At 49.2% G+C, this 20192-nt stretch overlaps 2 protein-coding genes across 3 annotated transcripts in view; one reads left to right on the top strand and one right to left on the bottom strand.

Annotated features, from left to right (window-relative positions):
• Positions 1-1100: 1100 nt before the first annotated feature.
• Positions 1101-20192, top strand: part of LOC105474445 (CST telomere replication complex component 1) — a 21071-nt gene continuing 1979 nt past the window's right edge. Inside the window, exons 1-18 of one of the 2 annotated variants that reach the window (XM_071082323.1) lie at positions 1101-1219; positions 6236-6399; positions 11133-11370; positions 11520-11731; positions 12221-12365; positions 13387-13671; positions 13770-13898; positions 14445-14677; positions 14803-14980; positions 15074-15274; positions 16698-16824; positions 17255-17369; positions 17503-17827; positions 17915-18004; positions 18261-18454; positions 19353-19441; positions 19536-19710; positions 20027-20104. In XM_071082323.1, the coding sequence (XP_070938424.1) occupies positions 1187-1219; positions 6236-6399; positions 11133-11370; positions 11520-11731; positions 12221-12365; positions 13387-13671; positions 13770-13898; positions 14445-14677; positions 14803-14980; positions 15074-15274; positions 16698-16824; positions 17255-17369; positions 17503-17827; positions 17915-18004; positions 18261-18454; positions 19353-19441; positions 19536-19710; positions 20027-20104 (3011 nt within the window). In that variant the 5' untranslated portion in view covers positions 1101-1186. The remainder of the gene's footprint in view (positions 1220-6235; positions 6400-11132; positions 11371-11519; positions 11732-12220; positions 12366-13386; positions 13672-13769; positions 13899-14444; positions 14678-14802; positions 14981-15073; positions 15275-16697; positions 16825-17254; positions 17370-17502; positions 17828-17914; positions 18005-18260; positions 18455-19352; positions 19442-19535; positions 19711-20026; positions 20105-20192) is intronic. The other variant, XM_071082324.1, reaches the window with a different exon arrangement.
• Positions 8133-8427, bottom strand: LOC105473956 (cytochrome c oxidase subunit 6B1). The gene has a single exon (XM_011728216.3). It carries the CDS (start codon positions 8396-8398, stop codon positions 8135-8137), a length of 264 nt encoding a protein of 87 aa, XP_011726518.1. The 5' UTR covers positions 8399-8427; the 3' UTR covers positions 8133-8134.

Genomic DNA, 20192 nt, shown 5'->3' with positions numbered 1-20192 from the left:
CCGGGGCTACTACGCCCCGCCCACTTTTCCCAGCTCGCACTCAAAATTCTAGGTTCTTGGAGGGGAGAGGTTTATCCCCACGTGGTTTCTCGCACAAATCTGTCTTGAATTGACGTTTGTGAAAATACATTCTGTTCCCCATCCACGCGGGGACAGTTAAGTAATGACATCAGTTATTTAAGGCTATAACGCAAGCATGTGAAAGGTGTACTTTGGAGGCATTACGAGGAAGCGCTTCTCTGCTTGGCAAGATCAAAGTGACTGAAAGATGCTTAGAAGTCATCCACCAGGCGGGCTGTGTTTGAGTTCCTGAGCTCTCCCACCCCATCCATGTGAAGGCCTGCGGGATGCCGGACAGGATGTCACTTAGAAGGGAGACGGAGGCTGGGCGCGGTGGCTCCCGCCTGTAATCCGAGCACTCAGGGAGCCCGAGGCGGGCGGATCGCTTGAGCCCAGGGGTTCGAGACCAGTTTGGGCAACAATGCGAAACCCTGTCTCTAATGAAAAACACAAAAAGTAGCCGGGTGTGGCGGTGCACGCCTGTGATCCCAGCCACTCGGTGGGCTGAGGTGGGAGGATCGCTTGAGCCCGGGAGGTCGAAGCTGTAGTGAACCGAGATGGCGCCGCTGCACTCCAGCCCGGGCGATAGAGTGAGACCCCGTTTCAAAAAAATCAGAGAGGGCCAGGGGCGGTGGCTCACGCCTGTAATCCAGGCACTTTGGGAGGCTGAGGCGGGTGAATCACTGAAGTCAGGAGTTTGAGACCAGCCTGGCCACATGGGGAAACCCCGTCTCTACTAAAAAAAAAAAAAAAAAAAAAAAAAAAAAATTAGCCGGGCGTGGTGGCAGGTGCCTGTAATCCTAGCTACTCAGGAGGCTGAGGCCGGAGAATCGCTTTAACCTGGGAGGCAGGGGTTGCAGTGAGCCGAGATCGCGCCACTGCACTCCAGCCTGGGCGACAGAGCCAGGCTTCGTCTTAAAAAAAAAAAAAAAAAAAGAGAAAAGAGACAGGGGTATCGGGAGTTGGGATGGTGCACCGAGGCGCCTCGCAGTCTCCAGGGTGCGAGGTGGTAAGCTGCGAGAAGGAGCTGGAGGTGGCGACGAGACCCGCCCACCGGTGACGTCACCGAGGGCCCCCCCCCCCCAACGAGCATCCGCACCTCCCGGAGGCGGAGCTCCGGCGCATCATGGCGGCTGGCGGGGCTCAGGTGTCTTCCTCTGTGAGTGCTGCTATTCGTCCCTTGTTCCTTTTTTCTTGTTTGTCACAGATATTCTTTTTCTTCCTATTTCCTCTGCCTTGTCTCTGTGGGCTCGCTGGCCGCGTCCGGACCATGGGTGAGGGGGTTGTGAGTCGGTCGGCTCCTACCTCTTACTGGTTCTGCGAATGTTTATTCCCTCATGCACGCGGCGCCCACTGTGAGCCTTAAACTGGCCTCCGTGCACTCTCTAGGGTTTAAGCCCGGTGGGAAACCAGGAGCAGGTTAATGGGGTAACTGTGGGGCTGTGGGTTCCTGGAGAAGACCCTTGACGGAGCTGTAGGGGAAAAGGGCAATCATAATAAGAAAAAGCGTCTGAGACCCGAAGTGCGTGTAGAAGGCAAAAAGCGCCAAAAGGGGCCGGGTGTAGTGGCACACGCCTATAATCCCGGCCCTTTGGGAGGCCGAGGCGGGCGAATCACTTGAGGTCAGGAGTTGGCGACCAGCCTGACCAACATGGTGAAACCCCATCTCTACTAAAAATACAAAAAATAGCCGGGCGTGGTGGCGCGCACCTGTAATCCCAGCTACTTAGAAGGCTGCGGCAGGAGAATCGCTTGAGCCTGGGAGACGGAGGTTACAGTGAGCTGAGATTGTGCCACTGCACTCCAGCCTGGGCAACAGAGCGAGACTCCGCCAAAAAAAAAAAAAAAAAAGCGCCGGAAGGGGTTTCAGGACGGAAGCAGATACATGTTCAAAGGCAGGAGGATAGAGCAGGTGTCTGAAAAACTCAAAAGTTCAATTGAATGGTGGTGGAGGGGTCAGAACTGACAGTGTTCTACCTCTTGCTGAGCAACGACTTTAACATGAAGGTAATTGGGTGGCACACGCCTGTAATCCCAGCTGTAATCCCAGCTGCTGGGGAAGCTGAGGCTGGAGAATCGCTTGACCCTGGGAAGTGGAGGTTGCAGTGAGCCGAGATCGCGCCACTGCACTCTAGCCTGGACGGCAGAGCCAGACTCCATCTCAAATAAATAAATAAATAAATAAATAAAAAGATGTTAAGAAAATACAATCTAAAGGATTGGGTTTGGGTTTTTTTTTTTGTTTGTTTTTTGTTTTTTTTTTTTTTGAGAGACGGAGTCTAGCTTTGTCACCAGGCTGGAGTGCAATGAGGCGATCTCGGCTCACTGCAACCTCTGCCTCCCAGGTTCAAGCGATTCTCCTGCCTCAGCCTCCCAGCTGGGATTACAGGCATATAGACACGTGCTGCCATGCTCAGCTAATTTTTATTATTATTTTTTTTTAGTAGAGACGGGGTTTCACCATGTTAGCCAGGATGGTCTTGATCTCCTGACCTCGTGATCTGCCCGCCTCGGCCTCCCAAAATGCTGGGATTACAGGCGTGAGCTACCGCACCTAGCCAGGACTGGGACTTATGTAGGGAAAGGAAGGAGTTAAGGAGGACACCTAGGTTTCAGGATAGAAGAACTATTTGGTTAAGGGTACTGTTTGCTAAGTTAGTGAACATAACACCAGAAGAGTTCTAGATAAGGAGAGGGTTTTGTGAAAGGTTCAGTATTGGGCATGTGTGCTGCCTGTGGGTTGGCCATGGAGAGTCTGGCAGATGGATAAGACTAAAGCTCAGGAATGAGTTCTCAGCTAAAGTAGACATGCAGGAACAATCATCATCTGGCCATGGCTGTTAAACCCATGCAGTGGTTGAGATAATTGTGGGAAAGCATATTGTGTTCTTAAACTTCAGCCTGTATTAATCTGGGTCTTCCTCCCTCTTTTTTTTTTTTTTTTTTTTTTTTGAGACAAGGTCTTAACTCTGTCACCCAGGCTAGAGTGCAGTGGCACCATCACTGCTCACTGCAGCCTCAACCTCCCTGGGCTCAAGCAATCCTCCCACCTCAGCCTCCCAAGTAGCTGGGACTACTGGCTGTGCTACCACGCCCAGCTAACCCGGCTAATTTTGAATTGTTTTAGAGTTTCACCATGTTGCCCAGGCTGGTCTCAACCTTGCCAGACTCAGGTGATCCTCTCACCTCAGCCTCCTGAGTAGCTGGGACTACAGGCACGAGCCAGCATGCCCAGCTAATTTTTCTGTTTTTTGTAGAGACGGGTCTTTGCCTTGTTGCCCAGGTTAGTGGTGAACTCCTGGGGTCAAGCGATCTGCCTTGGCCCTGCAAAGTGCTGGGATTACAGGCGAGAGCCACCACATCCAGTCTGCTCCATTTTTACTCAGTAGATGAAAACATGAATTTACCTTTTTAACAAAACTTAGGTAATTTCACCTTATGGCCATGAGATCACTTTGAGAGACAATAGTATTCAGTGCACCAAGCAAAGGATAGGCCATCCAAGAAACGGAACTACAAAAGAATACTGGGAGAGGGCCGGGCGCGGTGGCTCACGCCTGTAATCCCAGCACTTTGGGAGGCCGAGGCGGGCGGATCACAAGGTCAGGAGATTGAGACCACGGTGAAACCCCGTCTCTACTAAAAATACAAAAAATTAGCCGGGCGCGGTTGTGGGCGCCTGTAGTCCCAGCTACTCGGGAGGCTGAGGCAGGAGAATGGCGTGAACCCGGGAGGCGGAGCTTGCAGTGAGCTGAGATCGCGCCACTGCACTCCAGCCTGGGCAACTGGGCGAGACTCCGTCTCAAAAAAAAAAAAAAAAAAAAAAAAATACTGGGAGAGGAAGACAAAAAGCGTGAGAGTCGGAACTTTGATGATGCTGGTGAGGCAACTGTGAATGGTGATTTGGTCTAGTTTCTACAACTCTGACCTTGAATGAGTGTTTGGCTGAGGTGGGCTGAAGGTCAGTTGTAGGACTGTCCAGAAGGATGCTGAAGACATCTAAAACTTGAAGCCTTGTTTTTTTTCCTTTTAACTTTTATTTTAGGTTCGGGGGACGTGCGCAGGTTTATGATGTAGGTAGTAGCCTCATGTCACGGGGGTTTGGTATAGAGATTATTTCGTCACCCCTATACTAAGCATAGTACTTGATGGGTATTTTTTCCAATCTGTCTCTTCCCACCCTCAAGTAGGCCCCAGTGTCTGTTATTTCCCTCTTTGTGTTCATGTGTTCTTGTTATTTAGCTCCCAGTTATAAGTGGGAACAAACATGCAGTATTTGCTTTTGTGTTCTTGGGTTAGTTTGCTAAGGATGATGGTCTCCAACTGTAGCCATGTTGTAGCAGAGGACATGATCTCATTCTTTGTTATGGCTGCATAGTATTCCATGGTATATATGTACCACATTTTCTTTATCCAGTCTACTGTTGATGGGCATTTAGGTTAAGACTGGCTTTTCTAGCTCTTTTCAAGCTCCTTAAGATTAGAAGAATGTGAAGGGCAGGGCCGGGCGCGGTGGCTCACGTGTGTAATCCTAGCACTTTGGGAGGCTGAGGCGGGCAGATCACTTGAGTTCAGGAGTTCGAAACCAGCCTGGCCAACATGGTGAAACTTCGTCTCTACTAAAAATATAAAACATTAGCTGGGCGTGGTGGTGGATGCCTGTAATCCCAGCCACTTGGGAGGCTGAGACAGGAGAATCACTTGAACCCGGGAGGCGGAGATTGCAGTGAGCCGAGATCGCGCCACAGCACTCCAACCTGGGCGACAGACCAAGACTCCATCTCAAAAAAAAAAAAAAAAAGAAAGAATGTGAAAGATTGACCAGGATGTTAGTATATGAACCTTGGAGGACCAGGGAAGGAGCTGTAATGGCTTAGAAGTAGCATTAAGGGAGAAGGATAAAGGACCTACTGCCAAGTGTGTTAAAGCTGCCTGGCACTGGGAGGAGGCCAAACTGGTCCTTTTTCCTAAAGTTATCTACATATAATGGCAACTATGTGTCCAGAATCTGTGTCAGGTATACAAAGATAGTCTGTATCCTCCTCAGGAAGCCCACACCTTTGCTGAAAAGACAACAGGAAACAAATCAAGTGAGGTTGTATCTTGCATATATTTAGCTTGTGGGAAATGCATATATTTGAATAAAAAAATGATTAAAAATTATACTCTGCCTATATCCTTTTTATGTACTGTCCACTATTAGGCACTTATACATAGTATGGCACTATGTCCTATTCATTTTTGGTTTTGGTTTTTTTGAGACAGTGTCTCGCTTTGTCACCCAGGCCAGACTGCAGTGGCGCCATCCGGGTTCACTGAAGTTTCAACCGCTCCAGGCTCAGGTGATCCTCGCACCTCAGCCTCCCGAGTAGCTGGAAACACAGGTGTGTGCCACCACACCTGGCTTTTTGTATTTTTGTAGAGATGTGATTTCGCCATGTTGTCCAGGCTGTTCTTGAACTCCTGGACTCGAGCAATCCACCCGCCTTAGCCTCCCAACGTGCTGGGATTACAAGCAGGAGCCACTGCACCTAGCCTGTCCTCTTCTTTATGAACAATTTAAAGGATTGTTCAACAATGTTTTTGTCCATTCTCGCTTTTCAACATACTGACTTTAGAACCAGATTCCATGTAAGATGGGATGAGTACAAGTTTATTAGAGAAAGGGGCAAGACCAAAACTGGATGGCCAGCTATCTATGGTATGGCTGGATTAAGACTTTTAAGGTTTCTTCAAGTTCTAAACTCCTTTACTTTTGATCTTCATTTCATGTGCCCTCTGGATATACTTTTCTTTTTCTTTTTGAGACGGAGTTTCGCTCTTGTTGCCCAGGCTGGAGTGCAATGGCTCAATCTTGGCTCACCACAACCTCTGCTTCCCAGGTTCAAGCAATTCTCCTGTCCCAGCCTCCCAAGTAGCTGGGATTACAGGTGTGCACCACCACCCCTGGCTAATTTTGTGTTTTTAGTAGAGACAGGGTTTCACCGTGTTGGTCAGGCTGGTCTTGAACTCCCAACCTCAGGTGATCTGCCTGCCTCAGCCTCCCAAAGTGCTGGGATTACAGGCGTGAGCCACTGCACCCGGCCTGGATATTTTTTTCTAGTCCTTTATTCTTCCCAAGTTTCCTTGGTGGGCCGGATAGTCAAGAGGATTTAACTAAATTCACTTTCCTCAGGAACAAGCCTGGCTTGAGGATGCTCAGGTCTTCATCCAAAAGACCCTGTGTCCAGCTGTCAAGCAGCCTCATGTCCAGTTGACTCCATTGGTAATTGATTGTGTGAAGACTGTCTGGTTGTCCCAGGGAAGGAATCAAGGTTCTACGCTGCCCCTCAGCTATAGGTAAGGACAGGTGGCGGTTGTGGGGGCTGGGCAAGGGCGGGTACTGAATTCATGATTGAAAATTAAGGTTCTATAGTTAGAAAAAGGGCAAGTGAGAGAGAGCAGAGGACAAGGTAGTCTAAACATACCGCTTCTGCAGAGCTTTTCTGTTCTAACACTATCAAGCTTTCCTTTTCCTAAAGTTCTCCCGAATTGGCTTAAGATTAAAGAAAAGGAGAAGAAGAGGCAAAGAGAGAGGAAAATTTAGAAAAAGAACTCTCAAAGTGGGGAAAGAGGCTAGCATTATCTTTATTTTGTGTATTAGGAAACAAAGATACAGAGAGCTGTTTGACATTACCAAGTGCAGATCATTGTGTTTAAGATGTGAGTTTTAGGGCTTCCGAGGGTGTGTGTGTGTGTGTGTGTGTATATATGTGTGTATATTTATGTATATATATGTATATATACACATTACGTATATATACACATGTGTATATATACGTGTAGATATACGTATATATACACATTTTTTTTCTACACTATCATTTCCAAAAGTGTTCTAGGCAATGTTAGTAAAGCACAATAAAAGGGGTTCATAGCTAAGTAAGTGTGAGGGAAATTGAATATGATAAAACTTCGCTGGGAGAGTCATAGGGTTTATTAACATATTAGAGGCTATGACAAGTCCTGCAAAAGAAGCCTATTTATTGCCTCATAGAAGTAATCACTATCGGCCAGGCACAGTGGCTCACACCTGTAATCCCAACACTTCGGGAGGCCGAGGCGGGTGGATCACCTGAGGTCAGCAGTTCGAGACCAGCCTGGCCAACATGGTGGAACACTGTCTGTACTAAAAAAAAAATACAAAAATTAGCCGGGCATGGTGGTGTTTGCCTGTAAAATCCCCAACTACTCGGGAGGCTGAGGCAGGAGAATCGCTTGAACCCGGGAGGCAGAGGTTGCAGTAAGCCGAGATCGCACCATGGCACTGCAGCTGGGCGACAAGAATGAAACTCCATATAAAAAAAAAAAAGTATCACTATCTTGTAGATGGGATATATTATTCCAATAAATATGTTAATATTTTTACTACACATGCATCTATCCTTAAGCAATATAATGTAGAGTTTTGCACACATGTAGACCTTAAATAAATGGTACCATACCCTATTTAAATACCCTCTGCAATTTGTTTTTCTTTTTTTTTTTTTTGAGATAGGGTCTCGCTCTGTCCCCCAGGCTCTAGTGCAGTGGTGCAAACATGGCTCACAGCCTTTACCTCCTGGGCTCAAGCAGTTCTCCTGCCTCAGCCTCCCATATAACTAGGACCACAGGTGCATGCCACATTGGTCTTGAACCCCTAGGCTCAAGCAGTCCTCCTACTGTGGTCTCCCAGGGTATTATAGGCATGAGCCACTGTGCCTGGCCTGCATTTTTTTTTTTTTTTTTTTTTTTTTTTAAGACGGAGTCTCATTCTGTTGCCCAGGCCGGAGTGCAGTGGCACGATCTCGGCCCACTGCAACCTCTGCCTCCTGGGTTCCAGTGATTATCCTGCCTCTTGAGTAGCTGGAACTATGCGCCACCATACCAGCTAATTTTTGTTTGTTTGTTTGTTTGTTTTTCACTCTTCTAATCAGTTTTTATTAGCAGGTAAGAGATGATTTAGGATCCCAGGGTGGGGGTCACTGGGTACTAGGTCCCCCTTCACCATCCTGGGAGAAGGACGGAGAACAGAGGAGAGGGAGGTGCAGCCAGTTCAGATCTTCCCAGGAAACGTGCCTTCAGCCCGTTGGTCGTCCCAGTCTATGACCCAGGATGTGGGGCAGAGGGACTGGTACACACACTGGTACCATTCACACACAGAGATAGCGCCTCCTTTAGCGGTCATTGCCTTCTGACAGTGGTGGAAGTCCAAGTAGTTCTGCCAGCAGTTCCTGGTCTGGTTCTGGTTGGGGAAGCGGCTGTCAAAAGGGGCAGTCTTGTAGTTCTTGCTTTTGGTCTCAATGTCTTCTTCCGCCATGGTGCTGAATCCTAAAGGCACCCCAGATGCAACTTAATTTTTGTATTTTTTAGTAGAGACAGGGTTTCACCACATTGACCATGCTGGTCTCGAATTCCTGACCTCAGGTGATCCCCCATCTCGGTCTTCCAGAGTGCTGGGATTATAGGTGTGAACCATTGCACCGAGCCCCTATTTGCTTTTTGTGCTTAACATTATACTTCTTTTTTTGTTTGTGGTTGTTTGTTTTTTGTTTCTTGAGACGGAGTCTCGCCCTGTCACCCAGGCTGGAGTGCAATGGCATCATCTCAGCTCACCGCAAGTTCCACTTCCCAGGTTCAAGTGATTCTTCTGTCTCAGCCTTCCAAGATGCTGGGATTACAGATGTCTGACATCACACCTGGCTAATTTTTGTATTTTTGCAGAGATGGGGTTTCGCCATGTTGGCCAGGCTGGTCTCAAACTCCTGACCTCGTGATCTGCCCAGCTCATCTCCCAAAGCGCTAGAATTACAGGTGTGAGCCACTGCACCCAGTCAAAAAAAGTAATCTTAAGTGTTATGGACGTGGACAAGAATTATAGGAAAAGAAAGGAAAAACAGTCCAGTGAAATAAAATGATAAAAAGGAAAAAACATAACCCGTGTACAAGCACCCTCAGAAATTACTTTGGAATTAGGCCAAGCACAGTGGCTCATGCCTGTAATCCCAGCACTCTCGTCTACTGAAAATACAAAAAATTAGCCAGGCATGGTGGTAGGTGCCTGTAATCCCAGCTTCTTGGGATGCTGAGGCAGGAGAATTGCTTGAACCCAGGAGATGGAGGTTGCAGTGAGCCGAGATCACGCCACTACACTCCAGCCTGGGCGACATAGCGAGACTCTGTCTCAAAAAAAAAAAAAAAAAAAAAAAAGAGACAGTTCTCTCTGGTTGCTTTTTCTTGGGACTTCAGATAAGTAGGAAAACACAGAGAAAGAACATGGACTTTTGAATGAGACACGCCTGGCTTTGCCACCCATGCCTCTGTGTACTAAGCCTCTGACTTTCTCCATTGATGATGTTTACAGAGTTTTGGGGAGAAGGACATTCAATATTGAGCCTGACCAGACTCAGTATAGTATAGTGTGCATGGCAGGGGCCAACATGTGTTAGTTTCTGTCTTTGCCCTGTGTCTTCTCCAAATCCATTAGGGAAAGAGACCAGATGCAGAAGGGGAGTGGCCTTCTAGAACAGCATTCTCTCTCCCTTTTTTTTTTTTTTTTTTTTTGTTTTTGTGACAGAGTCTCGCTCTATCGCCCAGGCTGGAGTGCAGTGGCGCGATCTCCGCTCACTGCAAGCTCCGCCGCCTCCCGGGTTCACGCCATTCTCATGCCTCAGCCTCCCTAGAAACTGAGACTACAGGCGCCCGCCACCACACCCAGCTAATTTTTTTGTATTTTAGTAGAGACGGGGTTTCACCATGTTCGCCAGGATGGTCTCGATCTCCTGACCTCATGATCTGCCCACCTCGGCCTCCCAAAGTGCTGGGATTACAGGCATGAGCCACTGCGCCTGGCCCATTCTCTCTCTTTAATACTCATTTGTGCATAATGTTCTTGAGTCCGACAGGGAGGATTAATTGTGATGTTTTATTACTCGATCCTTTTCATTTCCACTGAAAAAAAGTCATGGGGGCCGGGCACAGTGGCTCATGCCTGTAATCCCAGCACTTTGGGAGGCTGAGGCAGATGGATCACCTGAGGTCAGGAGTTCAAGACCAGCCTGGCCAACATGGTGAAACCCCGTCTGGAGAGGGTTCAAGATTTCGGTCTTGATTTCCCTCCAGCCTGGGCGAAAGGGTGAGACTCTGTCTCAAAAAAAAAAAAAAAAAAAAAAAAAAAATCAGGGGAATGCAAGCGAGAATAATGGTATTATAGAAAGGTGAATTTATCACAAATTTGATAATTTAACTATTATTTGTATCACATCCAACACCTACATCTCAGCCTCAGCTTCCCCCCTAGTCTCTAGTACTGTGCTATTCTAGACTAGAAAGGAACTTGGCTGGCGTCATTGTAGTTGGACCCTTAGATGCTTAAGCGGTCCCATTAAGTTCTCTCTGGAGCTAAGAGCCGAGATGCTTTCAAGAGAATTGCCTTTGTTATTTACAAAGTGTTCTCCCCACACATTCATTTCCTCAGGCCGCTCATGCGTTCCTATTTCTCTGGGTCCTCTCCTTGGCACCATCTTGTTGAAGATATTGTTCAGCACAAAATTGGACTCAGATCCCATCCTTATTTTCTTTTTCCTTTTTTTTTTGAGACAGAATCTCACTCTGTTGCCCAAGCTGGAGTGCAATGGCATGATCTTGGCTCACTGCAACCTCCATCTCCTGGGTTCAAGCAATTCTCCTGCCTCAGCATCCCAAGAAGCTGGGGTTACAGGTGCCCACCACCATGCCCAGCTAATTTTTTGTATTTTTAGTAGAGATGGGGTTTCACTATGTTGGCCAAGCTGGTCTCAAACTCCTGACCTCAGGTAATCCACCCGCCTCAGCCTCTCCAAGTGCTAGGATTACAGGTGCAAGCCACTGTGCCAACCTGCATCCTTATTTTCTTAGGCCTTTAGCCCCAGGTTTTACCCCTTTAATCAAACTCACCTCTTAGTCCATGTTCCCCTGCAACCTTTCCTTGGGCTCTTGAGGGTTTGTCAGGGTTGAGGGTTACCTACTAGGCTTGGACCTGTCTTTGCAGGACCTCTGTTCCCTTCACTCTACAGCTTCGTCTCAGTACAGGACCTCAAGACTCACCAGCATCTCCCATGCTGTAGCCATCTGTCCTGGAGCAGTACTGCATACCAGGCCTGGGCCCAAGAGGCTGGACCAAATGGGAACCCCCTGCCCCGAGAGCAGCTGTTGCTTTTAGGGACACTAACAGACCTACCAGGGGACTTGGAACAAGAGTGCAGGAACGGAAGCCTCTATGTGAGAGATAACACTGGCGTCCTGAGCTGTGAGGTGAGTGGAAGGTGGAGGTCACATGCCTCAGATCCTGACAAGAATGGTGTCCAAGGATCAAGACAATTAAGTCTCTGAGGAAACAGGCAGGGAGGTGGGTGGATGGGGTGCTAAGGTCCTGATTAACCCTTGCTCTTGGTCTTTTTTAGCTCATCGACCTGGACCTTTCTTGGTTGGGCCATCTTTTTCTGTTCCCCCATTGGAGTTACCTCCCTCCTGCCAGGTGGAATTCCTCAGGGGAGGGGCACTTGGAGCTGTGGGATGCCCCTGTGCCAGTGTTTCCTTTGACCGTCAGTCCTGGCCCGCTCACTCCTATCCCTGTCCTCTACCCAGAGAGTGCTTCCCGCCTGCTCAGGCTCAGGTAAGTTCCCCCTCTAGGCATGACGGGGACACTGTGAAATCGGAGGCTGATGTTGGGTCAGTGGAGGGAGAGAAAGAAGGGCATTGATAGTAATATAGACGGAATGTTCCAAATCAAGGGAATGGTGAGCTTTGAATGTTAAGAAGGTAAAGAGAAGGTTTTTCAAGGGATCTGTGCCTTATCTAATGGGGGCAAGAGAATTTTGAAGGTCTTTAGCATACCTAGCTTTGGGCTGTGGACATTTTATATCACTACCAGGTTATTCTTTACTGTGGAAGGGACAGCACTTATAGGGAAAAAGAAGAGAAATAAAGATGACTGCTGCTTTTTTTTTTCTTTTTTTGAGATGGAGTTTCACTCTTGCCGCCCAGGCTGGAGTTCAATGGCGTGATCTTAGCTCACTGCAACCTCTGCCTTCCAGGTTCAAGTGATTCTCCTCCCTCAGCCTCCTGAGTAGCTGGGATTACAGGGCTTTTTCTTCCTTCTTAGAAACAAGCTCAGAGGTGTGCAGCGAAACCTGGCTGGGAATCTGGTTCGACTGAGTGCTCTGGTGAAAAGTAAGCAGAAAGCTTACTTCATCCTGTCTCTTGGTAGATCACCCCCAGCTGTCACCCACGTGTCTGTCATCGTGCAGGTGAGGATTGGGGTCATTTCAGCCATGGAAGTGGGGGAGGGTGTTAGAACTTTCAATAGGAAAGATAACATCGTAGGAGAAGCCATGTAGGAAAGGAGGACAGCTGGGGAAAGCTGTTTTCTGGAGTAGCGCTGTTGGGAGAAGGTTCCAGGAAATGTTTGTGCATAGAGGAAATAGACTTTCCGCTTTGCAGTTCACTTGAGCACACAGCTCTTAGATTGTATGTGACCTTTTAAAAAACTGCCACACTGACTTGTGGAAGATGACCAAAGAAATCGCTCATCTTAATACCATTGAGACATTGAATACAGGCATTAAAAAAAACAACAACTTGGTACTTACTGTTGACTCTTTTTGCATCAACTGGTACAATTTTATTTTCATAATTTCAGCTTTTAGACTCAGGTGCATGTGCTTGTTTATTAGCTGGGGATATTTTGTGATTCTGAGGTTTGGGGTATGATCCATCCTTTTACCCAGGTACTGAGCATAGTACCCAAGGTAGAAATTGTAAATCATTAATTTTTATTCTAACCATTGTTTTATGACATATAAGTATCTGAATAATGTTTCTTTTCTTTTTTATAAAAAAATTAAAAATATGTGTATTTTGTAGAAATAGGGTCTCGGTATGTTGGAGAAGAACAGTTTATCATACTTCCCTTGATATCAGTCCCAATACTGGATACATATCTACTGAATACATATGGATTACATGAATGAATGTTGTTTGTGTGTTATGGGGTGGGATAGGGCACACTTTTCTCAATGGAATATGTATGTGTTTTGAAGGAAGTTTTAGGGATGGTTTATATGTTGGGGAAGTGGTTAGGAAATATTTGGCATCTCCTGTGAGAGGAGAGACGCTAAGATTTAGTTGGTAGACATAAGGAAGATAGAGAAGTAAGGAGAGATTCACAGGGGGCAGGTCTCTGAGTTCAAATCGTGAGGGAAAGGGACTCTGGCAGAGCGGCAGTGTTGGGGTCTCTTGTGCCACATTGCCTGTGTCTGCACAAGCCAGGTCCCTGCCCAGCTGGTGTGGCACAGAGCCCTTCGGCCTGGTACAGCCTATGTGCTGACAGAACTGCGAGTGTCCAAGATCCGTGGTCAGCGCCACCATGTTTGGATGACCAGTCAGTCCTCCCGTTTGTTGCTGCTGAAACCAGAATGTGTGCAGGAGCTGGAACTGGAGCTGGAAGGACCCCTCTTAGAGACTGATCCCAAACCACTCCCCATGCCCAGCGTTTCCGAGGATGAGAAGGATCCAAAAGGTCTTGTCCGGTATTCTAGACTCCTGTCCTATTCGGTGAGCACAGGGAGAGATCCTAGAGCTTGAGGGGCTGGAAATGGGGGTCTTCAAAGAGGAAGAAAATAGCGGTCAACTGGACCTCAGCCTGTTTGCAGGGAGCAGTGACTGGTGTGTTGAATGAGCCCGCTGGCGTCTATGAGCTGGATGGGCAGCTGGGGCTCTGCCTTGCCTACCAGCAGTTCCGTGGCCTCAGGCGGGTGATGCGACCAGGAGTGTGTCTGCAGGTATGTGAGATTAGGGCTGATAACGAAAAGAGACCTCTGCAGCTTCTCTTACCTTCATGGGCTCCTTTTCTGCAGCAGGGTGGTTATCTAGAAATACAGAAATAAAAAGTGTGTGTTGGGGGTCACTTTTGTTCAGGATAACTTGGACAGAAGTTTACATCAAAAAGGAGTAGAGTCTTGGGCACTGTGAGGAGGAGTTGTGGCCAGAGCATCTCCTTTACAGAAGGGCCTTTCACCTGGAGGAGGAGATGGCTGAAGCACAGGTCTGGGGCTGGGATGATCTCAGGCGACCTGGTGAGAAGCCTCAGCCATGTCTGTTCATCCTGGAGCCACCCAGCCCACAGCAAGACTGAGTGGAGTTCATGGGAGATGAAGGCTGACCGCAGTGGGCGTGGGTTGTAATGGAAAGCAAGGCCAGCCCACGTGGGAGAAATTGTTTTCCTTCTTCCTGGAACCCAGGCAGTGGCAAAGTGCAGTGAACATTTCCTGGATTCATTGAGTTGGGGGCTTCATCTCTGCTTTTTCATTTTCTCTGCTTCTCCCCAGCTCCAGGATGTTCACCTGCTCCAGTCAGTGGGTGGGGGGACAAGAAGGCCAGTGCTCGCCCCCTGCCTCCGTGGCGCCGTTCTGCTTCAAAGCTTCTCTCGTCAGAAGCCTGGGACTCACTCATCCCGTCAAGCCTACGGGGCCTCCCTGTATGAGCAGTTGGTGTGGGAACGTCAGTTAGGACTTCCCCTCTACCTGTGGGCTACCAAGGCCCTGGAGGAGCTGGCCTGCAAGTGAGGAGGCTGAGGGCCCAGGGCGGGGAGGCAGGGGAGTAGCACACTTCCTTGGCAAGGAGAGCGGGATTCTTGAAGAGACAGGCTCTTCAGGGGAAGTGACTGCGCTGCTTTTCCTGGCCAAGGCTGTGTCCCCATGTGCTGAGACACCACCAGTTCCTGCAGCATTCCTCTCCTGGGAGCCCCGGCCTGGGACTGCAACTCCTGGCTCCTACCCTGGATCTTCTAGCTCCGCCAGGCAGCCCTGTTCGGAATCCGCACAGTGAGATCCTTGAAGAGCCACATCACTGTCCCCTCCAGAAAGTATGAGGATGTGGGGGAAGGATGGTGGGAGAACACCGGAGGACGCCTGGGGCCCACGGGACACACTCCCGGTTTTTCTTCCCTCCTTGACAGTACACTCGGCTGCAGACTCCCTCCTCCTTCCCCACTCTGGCCGCCCTGAAAGAGGAAGGACAGCGTAAGGCCTGGGCCTCCTTTGACCCTAAGGCCCTTCTGCCCCTCCCGGAGGCCTCGCACCTGTCCAGCTGCCAACTCAATCGCCGCCTGGCTTGGTCCTGGCTCTGTCTGCTGCCCTCTGCCTTCCACCCAGCCCAGGTAAGGGGGGCCCTTGCAGGACTCAGGGGACTTCCTTTTTTTGTCATCCTTATTGCCACGACCCTAGTCTCGGTTACTATCATTTTTTTGTCATTTTGACTACACTAGCCTTCTAAGCAGACCACTTCATCTGTTGTTGGCCCCTCCAGTTCATTCTCTCTGCAGCAACTAGAAAGGGGGGATATGCCAGGCACAGTGGCTCATGGCTGTAATCTCAACACTTTGGGAGGCTAAGGCATGAGGATCACTGGAGCCCAGGAGTTTGAGACCAGCCTGGGTAGAGACCTTGTTGCTACAAAAATTTTGTTTTAATTAGGTGTGGTGGCAGGTGCCTATGGTCCCAGCTACTCAGGAGGCTGAGGTAGGACCGCTTGAGCCTGAGAAATCAAGGATATAGTGTAGCCAAGATCACACCACTGCACTCTAACCTGGGCAACAGAGCAAGACTCAGGAAAAAAAAGGAAGTCAAAAAAAAAGTGAAACTTGTATTACAGAACTCTCTTGTTTAAATCCTTTTTTTCGAGACAGGATCTTGCTCTGTAGCCCAGGCTAGAGTGCATTGGCACGATCATGGCTCATTGCAGCCTCGACCTCCCAGGTTCAAGTGATCCTCCCACCTCAGCCTCCCAAGTAGCTGAGACTACGGGCGTTCACCACCATCCCTGGCTAATTTTCTTTTTTAATTTTTTTGGAACAGGGTCTTGCTCTGTCACCCAGGCTAGAGTGCAATGGCTCTATCTTGGCTCACTGCAACCTTGCCTCCTGGGCTCAAGCAGTCCTCCCACCTCAGCCTCCCGAGTAGCTGGGACTGTGGGCATCCATCACCACGTCCAGCTAATTTTTGTGTTTTTGTAGAGATGGGATTTTGCCATGTTTCCCAGGCCGGTCTTGAATTCTTGGACTTGAGTGATCTGCCTGCCTCAGCCTCCCAAAGTGCTGGGATTACAGGCATGAGCCACTGCACCCAGCCTGGGTTAATTTTTACATTCTTTGATTTTTAGAGATGGGGTCTCTCTATGTTGCCAGGCTGATTTCCATCTCCTGAGCTCAAATGATCCTTCTGCCTTGGCCTCCCAAAGTGCTAGGATTACAGGCGTGAGCCACTGCGCCCAGCTTAAATTCTTTGCATGCCTCTCCCAGTGCATATAAAGTAAAATCAAACGTCTCATCATGTCCTATGAGATCCCGCATGGCCTCTTACCTGTAACCTCTATTTGTACCCTTTCTCTTCTACAAAATGTGTGAATGCATGTGTGTTTTTTTATGTCTGTCTACCTCACTTGAATATAAGTTATTTGGAATCAGAGACATGTCTTTTTTGTTCACTTTGTAGCTTTACCATGTAATACAGCATCTGGCAAATAGTAGATGCTCAGTATTTGCTGAATAAACATTTGGTAACTCAACCTTCATCTTCTTGCAGGTTTTACTTGGGGTTCTGGTAGCTTCATCTCATAAAGGTTGTCTGCAACTTCGGGACCAAAGTGGCTCCCTGCCCTGCCTGCTCCTGGCCAAGCACTCTCAACCCCTCAGTGACCCACGGCTGATAGGTTTGGAGTTCAGATGCGGAAAGAAGATGGTGGTGGGGTGGTGGTTCTCACAGCCAGGGGATCCTGGGAGGAAAAGTCTGCTGGGATTTACTAGAGATGCTGAAGTGACACATGTCAATCAACAACTTCTGGGAGACTGGTATGGCAGGCGGAGAGCAGGAGCAAGAGGACCCCTAGCCAGAATTTCCAGCACGCATTTCTCCACCATAGCTCCTAACGCGCACTCCAGGATTACAACTGTGTCTCCTACATTCTTAGTTTGGAGAGAAGGTGTCACCCCTCTAAGGTGGGGGTCAGGTGTGGGCTTTCATGTCATGTTAGGGCAGCAGCTCTGGCCTGGGATGGGCAGTGAGACCGGTAGGATGGTCTGCCTCGCAACCCACCCCACAGGTCTCCTTTCTTGTCAAGATAGAAAACTTTCTTCCTCTAGGCTGCCTGGTGAGGGCAGAGAGGTTTCAGTTGATCATAGAGAGGGACGTGAGAAGCAGCTTCCCTTCCTGGAAGGAGCTGAGCGTGCCAGGCTTCATCCAGAAGCAGCAGGCCAGGTTGGCTGCTTGGGGTCGTGGTTGTCCTGAGTCTGGGGGGAAGGAAGGGCCTGGTGAAAGGAGTGGGACTCTGGGGACCAAAATACCCAATGCCTGCATCACTAAGAAATCTATTTCTTGTCTCTCCCAACAGAGTCTATGTCCAGTTCTTTCTGGCTGATGCCCTGATCCTGCCTGTGCCCCGGCCCTCCCTTCATTCAGCAACACCCTCAATACCTCAGACAGATCCCACCAGCCCGGAGGGACCCCACCTAGGACAGAGCCGACTCTTCTTGCTCTGCCACAAGGAGGCCCTCATGAAGCGGAATTTTTGTGTCTCTCCAGGAGCAAGTCCAGAGGTGCCCAAGCCCACCCTCAGTTTCTGTGTGTTGGGGAGCTGGCTTGGGGGCACCCAGAGGAAGGAGGGGACTGGATGGGGGCTGCCCGAGCCCCAGGGAAATGACGACAAGGATCAGAAGGTAAACTGGGACTCCAGGGACCCAGGACCTGACCTGTGCCCTGAGTCTCTGGCTGGTACCCTGGCACTTTGCTCTCCATCCTCACAGGTTCACCTCATTTTCTTTGGCGCTTCAGTCCGCTGGTTTGAGTTCTTGCACCCGGGGCAAGTGTACCGACTCGTAGCTCCTGGCCCCCCTGTGAGTGCTCTACTTCATCATTCCTTTCCCCAGAAAGCTTTTTAGGGGTTGGGGTCTAAAGAGGGCATGCCAGTGCCTGGTCACTCTCTAGGCCTTCTGGAAGAAGGCTGGACTTAGATATACCAGAAAGCCTGTGTGTGTTGACACACTTCCTTCTCCATGTTCCAGAAAGAACAAAATTGGGTCAGAATATTTTGTGAACCTCCCACTGGACTAACACACACTCACAGACAGTCATCTTCCCATTTCTGTGCAGACACCAATGTTGTTTGAGAAGGATGGTTCATCCTGCATATCTCGGCGTCCTCTGGAGTTGGCTGCCTGTGCATCCTGCCTCACTGTCCAGGACAACTGGACTCTGGAGCTTGAAAGCTCCCAGGATATCCAAGATGTGCTGGATGCAAACAAGGCACTGCCTGAATCCTCACTGACCGACCTGCTCAGTGACAAGTAAATGTCCACCAAGCCCCTCTGGTTAATTTGGCCACTTTCTCTTCTCGCAAGCTACCTGGGTTTGGTGAAGACTTCATTTTCTTTTGCAGTAGGTATTTCTTTTGTTATTTTTTTTTTTTGAGACAGAGTCTTGCTCTGTTGCCTAGGCCAGAGTGCAATGGCCTGATCTCAGCTCACTGAAACCTCTGCTTCCCCTGTTCAAAGGATTCTCCCACTTCAGCCTCCCAAGTAGCTGGGATTATAGGGGTGCACGCCACCACGCCCAGCTAATTTTTTTGTATTTTTAGTAGAGACAGGGTTTTGCCATGTTGGCCAGTCTGGTCTCGAGCTTCCACCTCAGTCTCCCAAGTGCTGGGATTTAGGGGCGTGAGCCACCTTGTGCGGGTTTCGAATGATCTGCCACAACCCTCTTTTTCCCATAAGCCCTTAGTGTGCAGTGTCGCGGAGCTCAGGGCTTTTCAGGACTTTATATATGAAATTCTAGCAGATACTTTAGTTCCATTTTCTGCCTTGGATCTGACTGTCTCCACTCTGTGCTTTCTTTCTTTTTTTTTTTTTTTTGAGACAGAGTCTTGCTCTGTCGCCCAGGCTGGGGTGCAGTGGCCAGATCTCAGCTCACTGCAAGCTCCGCCTCCCGGGTTTAGACCATTCTCCTGCCTCAGCCTCCCGAGTAGCTGGGACTACAGGCGCCCGCTACCTCGCCCGGCTAGTTTTTTGTATTTTTTAGTAGAGACGGGGTTTCACCGTGTTAGCCAGGATGGTCTCGATCTCCTGACCTCGTGATCCGCCCGTCTCGGCCTCCCAGAGTGCTGGGATTACAGGCTTGAGTCACCGCGCCCGGCCACTCTGTGCTTTCTTATGCCTCCATTCACAGTGTATTTCCCTGACCTTCCAGTCTCACAGATTCCTTGGTGTCTTTCTCCGCTGAGATTTTGTCACGGACACTGTGTGAACCCCTTGTGGCCTCTCTCTGGATGAAGCTGGGTACTGAACCTTCCTTTGTGGGGAAAGTATGAAATAGAGTGATGGGCCTTTGTGGACTTCACAGATCCTACTAACACCCACCTTCCTTCTGTAGGGAACACGGGGGCCATGAGAAGGTGTGTGAAGCTAACCGTCGCTCTTGAGACTGCTGGCTGTGAATTCCCCCCTCACCTGGATGTATATATCGAAGACCCCCACTTGCCTCCCTCACTAGGACTCCTTCCAGGAGCCCGGGTCCACTTTAGCCAGCTGGAGAAAAGGGTTTCCAGGTGAAGATGTGTAGTGTCACCTGCCTCCTCTTGCTACTGATGTAGCTCTCTGGAATGTTCATCTCTGCTTTGCTGCAGCGACCCCTTTTCTTTCATACCGCTTTCCATATATCAGTCTGCCATTTGTGCCCAGTACCCTCATGAGGTATTGCAGTCTGGTCCTCCTCCTAGTCTTCCCCTAGCTTTGGTAGGCCCATGGCCAGGGTATGTCCCTCAGGGGGAGTGGCCAGTCTGTGGTGCTTGATCTCTGAGTCCCAGCTTCTACCCCAATTTGTCTTGTCTTCCTGGTCACTAACTATTCCTCTTCCACTTGCAGATCTCACAATGTTTATTGTTGTTTCCGGTCATCCACTTACGTGCAGGTCCTGAGTTTTCCCCCTGAGACCACCATCAGGTCAGTGCCCAGACCCCAACCCCTAAACTTCCTGGCTTCACATCTGCATCTCCCACATATCCCTGGTTTTGAAGATTTTGCCATCACT

This window comes from Macaca nemestrina, chromosome 17 (genome assembly GCF_043159975.1).
Source record: "Macaca nemestrina isolate mMacNem1 chromosome 17, mMacNem.hap1, whole genome shotgun sequence".
Lineage (NCBI taxonomy): Eukaryota > Metazoa > Chordata > Mammalia > Primates > Cercopithecidae > Macaca > Macaca nemestrina.
The sequence above is the reverse complement of the archived record's forward strand: the minus strand, read 5'-3'. Positions and strand labels throughout refer to the sequence as shown.

Excerpts from the sequence above, each read along its gene's own strand:
- LOC105473956 (XM_011728216.3), bottom strand. The coding sequence starts at position 8,398 with ATGGCGGAAGAAGACATTGAGACCAAAAGCAAGAACTACAAGACTGCC.